This window comes from Nanorana parkeri, unplaced genomic scaffold (genome assembly GCF_000935625.1).
Source record: "Nanorana parkeri isolate BGI_ZX_2015 unplaced genomic scaffold, ASM93562v1 scaffold66, whole genome shotgun sequence".
Taxonomy (NCBI): domain Eukaryota; kingdom Metazoa; phylum Chordata; class Amphibia; order Anura; family Dicroglossidae; genus Nanorana; species Nanorana parkeri.
The window spans coordinates 1,341,182-1,352,414 of record NW_017306334.1 but is presented as its reverse complement, the minus strand read 5'-3'; the positions used below and the strand labels follow the sequence as shown (position 1 = coordinate 1,352,414).

General features: G+C 39.9%; 1 protein-coding gene across 1 annotated transcript in view; it reads right to left on the bottom strand.

The window, feature by feature from the left end:
- The window catches only part of P3H2 (prolyl 3-hydroxylase 2), a 132,184-nt gene that overhangs the window by 26,321 nt on the left and 94,630 nt on the right, over window positions 1-11,233 (bottom strand). The window contains exons 4-6 of the mRNA XM_018576413.1: window positions 7,721-7,852; window positions 6,765-6,907; window positions 3,349-3,438 (exon numbers count right to left, since the gene is read on the bottom strand). Of these exons, the coding sequence (XP_018431915.1) occupies window positions 3,349-3,438; window positions 6,765-6,907; window positions 7,721-7,852 (365 nt within the window). The remainder of the gene's footprint in view (window positions 1-3,348; window positions 3,439-6,764; window positions 6,908-7,720; window positions 7,853-11,233) is intronic.

The following is an 11,233-nucleotide window of genomic DNA, read 5'->3' as shown; positions in this document are numbered from 1 at the left end:
CCCCCCCCCCCCAGCCTCTTCTCCCCTGGGCTTTTGTGGTCATCACATTTAACACAAGTTTATTGACTTGCCATGGACATGAGGATGCTGAGGGACATTTTACAGCAGCGGTGAAGGGCGAGAGAGGAGAGCGGTCATCACTGTAGGATTGAGCATTGAGTGAGCGTATCTTTTTTATTTTAGACCCTAGACCAAAATGAGCAGTTAACCCTTGCAGTGCGGGGATAGCCCCACTGCAAGTTTCATTTGTCATTTGCTTGGAGTTCTTCTTTAGACCACATGGTTACTGATCACATGAACACTTGATGGTTTAGAAAAGCAAAGTTGACTTTCTTTGACTGGCTCAGGCTCTATGGGAAAAAGTAGGTAAAGGTGTCTATTGTGTGTATATACTCCTACAATATCAGCATGCATATCAATGGGTATGTCAGTTGGTGTAATCCTTTGGCGGTATCAATTGTTTCCTATTGTGTAATAGATGTTAGATTTCTAGGATCATTTTAAACTTCTAATTTATGCAAATAAATTTGAAGATATCAAATTATAGCTTTTCTATGCTTTGAGAGGCATCATGTAGGATCCTACGTGTATCTAATGCTTTTTATTTACACCCCCTTCTTCTCTTCTCTTCTCTCACACAGGACAAGCAAGGCATCTCCCGATCCCTGTAACTGTGCACAGTTTGCTCAGAAATGGCTGGTTGAGATTACATGTGGTAGGCAATAAAGTGGGTTTAGCTAAATTCATGTAGGGAATGCCTTATTTCTGCAGTTTCTATAAGGTTTTGCTGTGTTCATACATTCTGATTGAAATTTGATTTCATTTTTATCACAGAGGTATGGTTATCCTTTACCAGTCAGAGAGCTCTAAATCTTTTAAAGCAGTTATCCACCCAGGCTTAAAATCCCAGCTAGTGGATAAATGTTGGACTCGGTAACTCCTTCTGCAATCAGTGTATTATCACACATGGGTAACTGTAGGCACCCTTACTTGCTTTTACAGTCAAAAGGTGTTTTGTCAAGTCATCTCTCAGAATGAATACAGTGCTGATAGACAAATTACGGTTAAGCAGGAACAATAACTATGAATTTGTTTCTGAAAGTCCTGGTTTTCATGCTGCATTAATGTCTGCCCTACTCTGTTGTGAATTGCTCTGAAAGAGATGGGGAAGCCTGTTTTATTACCGTAGGTTCTGCTCTGCTACACACTTTCTACTCGAACTATTGAGCTAAATCATGCATTGGTGTCGAGAGGCTCCTTCCTCACCTACGTTCTTCAAGGATGAAGGCATTTCAGAGCTCTTTATATGAGTTTATTATTAGATGGATCTGACTACTCATATGCATTGAACAATGTTGTTTTTAAATGAGGCACGATAGCTCAATTTACAAGCATCTTGACATCATGGTCAGTCCGATGGCGGAGAAAGAAAAATAGAAGAGGATGCTTCTAGAGAGTTTTCAGTCAATCATTATACTATTAAACAAACTTTTTTTTTTCTAGGAACACAAAAAAAAAAAAACCTCATACAGCAGAGTTGTTGATTTTAATAGTGAACATATCATCTGCGTAATGAATTGTATTGTTGATGTTATGAGAGCTGTACAAGACTGACAAGACAAATGAAACAGTTGCTTAGGACAGCTCTGCTATGTGAGGCAGTAAAAGAATAGCTCAATGATGCTATTCAGATGTACACAATTGTACTGCCTAAGCCGTGTCTTATGTGAAGTGATACACTTGTATTAAGAACCCTGTTACACAATTCAGTATTTAAGATCAGAAAGACAGAATGTAGAAATAGGAAGAAAATACTTGATTGTTTTCTCTCTTCTGGCTTTTACAGTTTTTGTTTTTTTTTAAAGTGGAACTCTAGGCTACCAACTAAATACATCCCGTATATAGGTATTGTATTACTTGGCAAAGGATTTGAAAATTCTCTTCAGCAAGACAACATTTCATTATCTGATTCAAAGACTCCTACTTGACAGCACAAGCAGGTATGGAAACTTTGTTGCAGCAGGTCACAGACACACGCTGATTAAGTAATTTCTCTGTTCTTTCCTCCTGCCAGCATACTCACTGTGAGCGCATTTGCACTGCTGCAGAGCTCAACTGGCTCCTAGTGCTGTCCCTCCCTCCCCCATTTTAAATGGTGCTGCACAGGGGATTACAGCCAGCTAATATCAATGCAGATTCAGGTATGTTGCTACACTTTAAAATACATTTTATAAATCAATACATAACAGAATTAAGTGCTTCTTACTATGTCTGCCTGAAATTCAGCTATAAAAGCTGAGAGGAATTTCTCCAATGTTCACTACATATACCAGAGGTGGCTAGAGGAAATATGAATGTTTTCTGTATTTTCATATTATAAAGGCAGCATATTATACAGTTATACTGATACTTGTGCAGTCTTGCGACACATCCACTAAAATATTACAAAAACTGAAACTATCAGAACCGATTTCATTTGAATATGTTACATATCATCTTAAAATATACATTTTGTTAAAGTAAATCAAGCCTTTTTTTTTTTGGGGGGGGGGGGGGATGAGAGCAGACATCCCAACCTGCAAAACCTTATTTCAGGGAGGTTCCCGTCTCATTTCAGGGAGGTGCCCTTTCTTTTTTTTTTACAGCGGCCGTCGTCAGAATATAAAAGAAATAATAATGATAATAATTGTATTGAGATATGTATATATCTCAATAAAGTGGCCATCCTATGCGCTGTAAAACGCTCAACATGTGAAAACCAATGATTGCCTATGGGCATGGTTCTCACCTGGGCATTTTACAGCGCGTAGGAACGTGCTGCAAAACGCCCTACGCCCAAAGAAGTACAGGAGCGGTAACCCCGATCCACACTCGGGAATACAGCGTACAAGGTCTTACCTTGTCCGCGATCCCATACCGCCAGTGAAATGCGCGTTTCATTGAACGGAAAAATGCGCTAAAAAACGTGGGGAAAAAACGCGGAAAAAACAAGCTGAAAAGAAAGCGCTCAGGTGTGAACCCAGACTAACACAGTCAAACAAATTGTATAACAGAGAACAGCATAAAAAAGGCCATTTTAGGCAGAAATGTACAATTCATGTATTCTGACAACCGGCATACATGAATTGCACGGTTTCCCCTGGATGAGGTAATTCAGTACTTGCATGATAACTGGTGAACTACAATTTACGTGGCAACACTTAAGTTCTTTTTTATTTTGCTTAGAACTGGTTCTATATGAAGAAATAGTAATAATGATGATGGTAATAATAATAATAATGATAATAATAATAATCAACTGAAGTGCTATATTCTTAAGCACAGATTCTTTGATCTATGAACACTTACTGGCTCATTGTAGGAAAACCCGAATCCTTCAGCTGCAAAGTGTATAATTTCAGATTCCAGTCTGTGACGTCTTATAAATTCTTCAGCCTCCTGGAAAAACCAACACATGTCTATTACATGGAAACTTCCTTATATAACTTAATATATTGATGCATTTACATTATTTTCTGGTAAAGTCAACACAGAAAAAACACCTATATTTAAACCAGCCAACTGAACAGGAGAACCATACACACATGCACATTCCATTCAAGATGACTATGTAAAGTGTCTACTGTAGGTTCTGTGATCCTCAAGCAGTGGTGTGTGTTTTTGTGTTTTCTTTTAAATTGCTTGTTTTTCTGTGTTAGTGGCTGCCACTGCCCCACTCCAGCATTCCAGGATCTGAAACTATTTACAATATCTATGGCACTTGCTATTTTAAAATGCATTTGTAAAACACAATTTCCCATGTGAGATCCTTGCTATCATAGGATACTAGTAAGTACACTATCTGGCCAAAAAAAGTTACCACCTGGATTTAGCTAAGCAAATAAGTCATACCCTTCCATTGGATAATACAGTTGTGCTCAAAAGTTTGCATACCTTGGCAGAAATCATGACATTTTGGCATTGCTATTAAAAATATAAAATATGGCTCATCATGCCACAAAACTGTCTTTTATTTAAGGATAGTGATCATATGAAGCCATTTATTATCACGTAGTGTTTGGCTTATTTTTAAATCATAATGCTAACAGAAATCTCCCAAAATGGCCCTGATCAAAAGTTTACCTACTCTGGAATGTTTGCCCTTGTTACAGACACACAAGGTGATACACGCATGTTAAAATGGTCACAACCATAAGCGCTATATGTTTAGAGAGGGGTCAACAAGGCCAATAGTGACAAGAAAACCATCCCCACTGTGAAGCATGGTGGTGGCTCACTGATGTTTTGGGGGTATGTTAGCTCTAAAGGCACTGGGAATCTTGTGAAAATTGACGGCAAGATGAATGCAGCATGTTATCAGAAAATACTGGCAGACAGTTTGCATTCTTCTGCATGAAAGCTGCACATGGGACGCTCTAGGACTTTCCAGCATGACAATGACCCTAAGCACAGAGCCAAGTTGACCCTCCAGTGGTTACAGCAGAAAAAGGTTAAAGTTCTGGAGTGGCCATCACAGCTTCCTGAACTTAACATCATTGAGCCACTCTGGTGAGATCTCAAACGTACGGTTCATGGCAATCAGTGTAATAGTACAGACTCCGAGGTGGCTGTGCAGACTCTCAGGTGGGCTATGCAGGGTCTGTGGTGGGCTGTGTGTGGTCTATGGCAGGCTGTGCAGACTCTCAGGTGGGCTACACAGGGTCTATGGTGGGCTGTGCGGACCCTCAAGTGGCTGTGCAGGTTCTATGGTGGGCTGTGCAGACTCTCAAGTGGCTGTGCGGAGTCAGGTGGCTGTGCAGGGTCTATGCTGTGCTGTGCGGTCTCACTAAAATTTCCGGTCAGTCTCAGCGATTCACAGGAAGGCCAGTATCAGAACTTAGTATCGGAGACAAGGTGGGGACGAAGACGAGGAGGGTGTCGCAGTTGCACGAGAAGTGCGAGGGCCACATGAGAGCTTATAGTGTAGTTCCACTTTTGCAGCCAAACTGGAATAATACCTAATTTATATTTGCTACTTGTTCCCATTTACATAGCATATCCTTAAAAACATATTCAAAATTGCAGCATACCTTTTTAGATGCTCTTTTCTGGAAACTCCAGGACTAAAAATCCTACTTTGTTTTAAAATAATAAAGGGGGCCATAATTAAAATGGTCTGTACCGTGCTGGTAGATTTCAATATCACTTGAAGTCTAGATGAGCAGGACGTTCTGTCCTAAGAAAGCATTAAAGAACTCAAGGCATTGTATATGAGGGGACAGTCCCTCGGTCTGTCCCCTCATCTGCACATTGCCATCAATTCTAACCACTAGAAGCTGCCTGAAGTGTACTATGTATAATCCTGCTCCAAACAAACAGCTAGAAAGATAAGAACTATAGAAGAAGAAAAACATAGTTTTAGGTATACTGTGTAAATGGGAACACAGAACAACATATATGTGGGGGTTTCTCAAATATGACTAAAAAAGTGAAAATACACTTCAAGAGGTAACTGTTGCTGAAAGTCTTTACAGCAGCAAGAGAACTAGTACTTAGGGATGATTATGTACATTAACATAGGATGACAACATCAAAGAAAATCTTGGACCATATCCGATACTGTTGAACCTGATTACCACAAAGTCTGCTTGTGCACAATTAATGGATAACTAAACCCAAGTATATAAAACTAATACTGTATATACAAGTATGTAGATGTAGGGCCCTAATTAGTTTAATTTTTCTGGCTTTGAACATTTTCAGCAAATACAGAAAATACATGTTGATCTTACCAGAAATACAGCGCCCTTGTTACCAGGGGCGGACTGGGCCGTGGGGCAGGGTGGCAATTGCCCCCTGGGCTAAAAGTTGCCAGTCAGCCCCTGCTTGGTACTTCCTGTGAGATGAACTGGAAGCATGAAACAATCTTATTTACTTTCTGTAAACCACTAATCTTCCCATCCCCCATGTATTGGAGATGAACAAAGAAAGACATGTTTGCAGTCCTACCTAGTGTGACAACCAGGGATACCTCCATAGATGCAGTGAAGTGTGTGACGTATCCACCCAGGAACAGGAAGGGGGTTATTTGCAGGATGACAAAGTAAAAATAAAGAATTGTTTTTATTCTTTTTTTTATATAAAATACTGCTTTCACCTTTTTCATCCTTTGCTGCATCCCGGGGGTAGGGATTATTTCTGCCACTTCCGGTCTACATGCATTAACTCCAGCAGGGGCTACACATCACTGCTCTGGACCAACTTCCTGGTAATAACAATGTTGGACCACATCTGTGCAATGTATGGTAGTCTCCAGCAGGGGTGCCATGTGACAGGGTGACAACTAATAATTGGTGGACTGTTGCTGACCTATAAAAGGAAATGCCTGAACAAGGACCTTCATATGAGGGTTACCTGGGAACATTTTAATATATGCTGCAGATTTAAAAAGACAGAACATGACTTAAAATTTCATTAACATGTTAAAGCTTATATGTGATTTTTGGTATTGGGTTTAGATTTTACAAACGCTAGCAACGCAGCAGTTGAAAATCAAACCAATAGGAAAAAATTGCAGAAAATTCAAAAATGGCTTGGCCAGCTGATTTGAAAAATGTTCCGGAGGGCTTGGCAGCGAAAGGGTTAAAGGATTACTCCATTTACCAGTTCTTTAACTGCTCACTGACATTTAGTGGTATGCCTAAAAATCTTATGTTACTCAAGCATGCTTGCTGTCACTTGTTTTCTAAAATCAGGTAGTTTCAAATATGGATGTTTCGGCTAACCTTTCTGGGTTTGATGTCAGCTGTATCCATATAATCTTGTAGAAGACTCTCATAAAAGCTGACATTTTCCAACACATCCTTATCTTCAGGATGGAAGAGCAGATAGGACCTGGCACATTCCAAGGCTTTCAAGTGATCTCCGACTGAATGGAAAAATAGAGAAGAGGTATTACAGCCGAATGAAAAGAAAAGTGCATGAATCATTGCTTTGGATAGTGTTTTATTGCTGCCTGATTCCCCTTGGGATACTGTCCTGATTACAACAGAAAGTGAGGTGAAAGCCCACCATTGTCAGCTACCAATGAGATTCTAAGCCTTCCTTTCTCACTCCACAACAAAACGGCCAGACTTCTGATTTAAAGGACAACTGTACTTTTGGTAAATGTTGTCCTTTAATGAAAGTAGCAACTCTACTCACCTTCATCCTTAACCCAGCAATATTAACTGTGTGCCTTGCTTCACAAAATGTTCTCATTGTGTCATCTTCTGTCAGCGCATGTGTGCCATCATTCATTCCCATTAGGTACACATGTGGGCATCCAGAGGTCCTGCAGAGTGCAGCTCTCCCCATAGGAATGTATGGGGTCTTGACACATGTGCATGCTAATGAGGACATTTTGTGAAGTAAGGCTGTGCGGTTCTTGATGGGGTTTGATAAAGGACAAAGGATAAAGTAAGCAAATGCAGACTGCTTGGAACAAAGGGTTTTAAGTATAAAAAGTGTCCACAGAACAACACTTTTGTTTCCCATAGCAGGTTGTCCTGACAATGGTCAGCAGGACAAATAAAGAGGGTGAATCCCTCCCCTGTCAGGGACACAGGTAGTAATAAAAAACTGACTGGGATCCCAACACTTTACATACAATTTATTTTAGTGCATAACTCATTAATGACTACTGAAGCTTCTAAAAGACCAGAAGACACCGAAAGGGGTATTAGAATAAAAGCAATATTACCTCTGTAGTAGCTGAATTGCAGGAAGTCATAATGTAAGGGAAGGAAGTTCTCAATAGGTGACAGGCGCCCAGGTCGCGTGGATAAATCTCTTATGCACTCGTGTTCACAAACTAAGATCTGGATATAGTGATCTTTAATTGGGGAAAAAAAATGTAAAATCAACAGATGTGCAGATAGCAGATATAATTATATTAATTTCTAAGCTTATTGTCAGTGGCTAGTCACCTGTGAAAATCTTTACTCATAAATAAAGAATAGTCAAATAAAAGCTATTCATCATAATGTCTGTAGCCTTGTGTTGAGAAAACAAAGACATCCAATCAGAAAGCCTTTTGCTTGCCATTTTTGTGGAACCAAAGTATAAGTTACCATTACCATAGTCTGTTCACACTGTTAATGACTTGCAGTGCTTGTCTGCAAGAAATCCCCAGCTATTCAAGGATCTTTTCTGTTATGGTTGCAATCCATCTCAATATCATCAGTACTAAGTCTCATGGAGCCAGACGGAGCAGTAAACCAATTTGTGAATGTTGTCAGGGTCATAAAACAGACTGGTCCTGAAACATTTTATCTTGATTATTAGCAGCTTATTTTTCAGCCATTATGGTGTGGCATACAGGCAGTTTGCAGTCAGAGCGCTAGTGACCTCTTACAGAGTAATTGTATAGCAGGCTCAGTATTACAGCTTACTAAAAGCTTCCATATGTGCAATTTCTGAGCAGTGTGCAAAGATTTACTAGAGAGATAGCTGAGATGGAGGCACGTGATAGTAGTTCTGGGAGGGGAAAAATCAGTTTTGCAAAGGTGAAAGAGCAATTATTGGAATTAAATCAGCCATGTTTAGTATAACAAAAACATATATCTTTTATTATACTGTTACACTCACTGTAGTAACTGCAGCTCTGAACACTTTCTTTAGTCCTCAGCACTCAAAGGTTTTGCGCTGCTCTCGCAGCTGCAGTCCTCAGCACTCAGGTTATGCACTGCTCTAATATGCTCACTGGTAAAATGCAACCTTTATACCAATCTCTCTAGAATCATTTAATGCATGCTAAAGCCTGAAAAAATGTGTAGTCACACCGAAATGAGCACCAAACACAGGTATGTGTCAGTGTCCAGAAGTGTATTCTATCAATTCCCCAGGTGTCAAAAGGGTAATAAAAGACAGCCAACACATTTTATGAGCCAAAACAATCCCTCTTCATCAGGGTTAATAATTCTTATATAACCTCTAGGACTCAAAATAGGGAGCCTGGATCAATCAATCAGAGCCAGGGAATTACAATGTAAAGTCAATAAATGTCTGTGTTAAGCAGCCATCAGACATCCTCTGACTATACATTGCAATTCCTTGGCTCTGACTGATTGATCCATGCTCCAAATTTCGAGTCCAAGAGATTGTTAAAGTTAATACAGTCCCGATGAAGGGAGATTGTTTTGCCCCCAAAATGCATTGGCTGCCCTTCATTACCCCTTTTGACACCTGTGAAAGTAGAATAGAGCTATAGACTCATGATACATGTGTTATTCTGGTTTTACTACACATAGATTTCTCAAGCCAGGTGACCCCCTATAACATTAGGACTCCCACCTTGCGAAGAGCAGCCAAACGCAACATCGACGAAATCACATGTAAACGAACAATCGGCTTCCCTCACTCCACATTTAGTCCTGCTTGTAAAAAGCAGGGCTAAATGTAGAGAGGGCAACTTACCGCCCAACGCCCGGAACTTCCCCACAAGGACATCGCTGCCGCCCCTCTGCGCCCTGCCACCCCGAGGCTGGGCCTCGGTGGCCTTGTGGAGAATCCAGGCCTGCACAGATCACAGGCAAAAAATAGCCTTATACAGGTTTTCTCTACTTTCTCTGAAGCAAAAAACCATACATACAATTTACATACAATTTAAGTAATAGCCATGATTCATATGATCTGCAAATACCATTCAGCAATCAAGCACACAGGTAATCAATTCAATTCACCACATACAAATTCTTAATACATGGGATTGTAAGCTTGAGATTTTTACTAGCTCACTCCCAGATGTGGATGTCTATATTTGTTACGATTAAGATATGCTTTTCAAAAATAATCCAGCACAGATGGCTGTTAGCCATATTCCACACATTATAAATCACATAAGAAGGCTGCTATACAGAAATATGACATTGTTCTGTTTAAAATGAATCATTGTCATCTATCATATATGTCACTAACATACATGTTACAGTCAAAAGCCGCCTACCACTATATTTATTACATTGGTAACATTAAAATATATCCCTTTAAATCTGACTTTTCATTTAAAGAAGATTTCAAGTTACTGAACTGTGACTATCCCTTATCTTATGCTATACTTATTATGAAAGAAGAATACAGGAAGTAAAATGGAGTTTTAGTTTCCCCCTAAGTTCCATCCTGAGATAGAGATTGCAAGTTCAAAATAATAATGTACAGGGTTCCGTAGGCACAGTTAAATTGCAATGGAAAGGTTTACCAGCAAAGTAAAATAAATGCAATTCATTTGTTCAAGTTTGACTTTTTTGGGATGACTGTTGGGTTCTATAGCATTGCAAGATGATGTGTATGGCGCATTGATGTAAAAACTGTGTGTGGCATTTGTTTCTTGGCACTGCTCAGCCACACTTGGACGCAGTATCCAGTCTGCACCAGATGGACAATTATCTGTAGACATGTGCGATTCGTTTCATTCCAAAACGAAATTCGGACGAAATTTCGGACATTCGGATGTATCCGAATTTCGAATTACAGCTATAACGAATGCAAACAAATCCAAATTTCCGTTTCCGAAATTCATTAGCGGTAGCCTGTACGAAATTTCGTTTGTTATACGAAATTTCGTTGCAGCAAAGTGACATTCGAGGAAAAAATATATGTTTTTTTTTCCCTCGAATGTCACTTTGCTGCAACGAAAGAACGTACGAACAAAACGAAAATTCGCACAGGCTACCGCTAACGAATTTCGTCCGAATCTGAATTGAATTGATTTTCGGACCCAAATCCCGAAAAACAAAATAACGCAAAATCAGAATCAAAACGAAACTAAATAATTTTTTTGCTGCTGGTGCACGTCTAATTATCTGTCCATACTAACCATCTCCACCCACACAGCTCCCCCTGCTGTTCCTATCATACTGCTGGCACAGCACCCACTTCTTGCACAATGCTGCGTCAATCACCTACATCTACAATGGCTGCCTGTCACCCTGTCACTGCATTGACATACAATACTCTCCTCACCACCACTCCAATGACAGGCACTTTACCGCTTACTGCCACAACACTGACATGTACATGTGAGTATGGTATATGAAGTTGACAGAGCATGTAGAAGAGGAAGGGGTTATGCTTCAAGAAATAGTATTGAAAGTGGTGAGTTATGGTAGGTGGTCTTAATGTGCTTTTATAGTGACCAGAAAGTGTACGGTTTGCATTACCTGCCAGCACAAAAGTAAGGGGGGGGGGGGGGTGTTTATCATTACCTTATATTTCC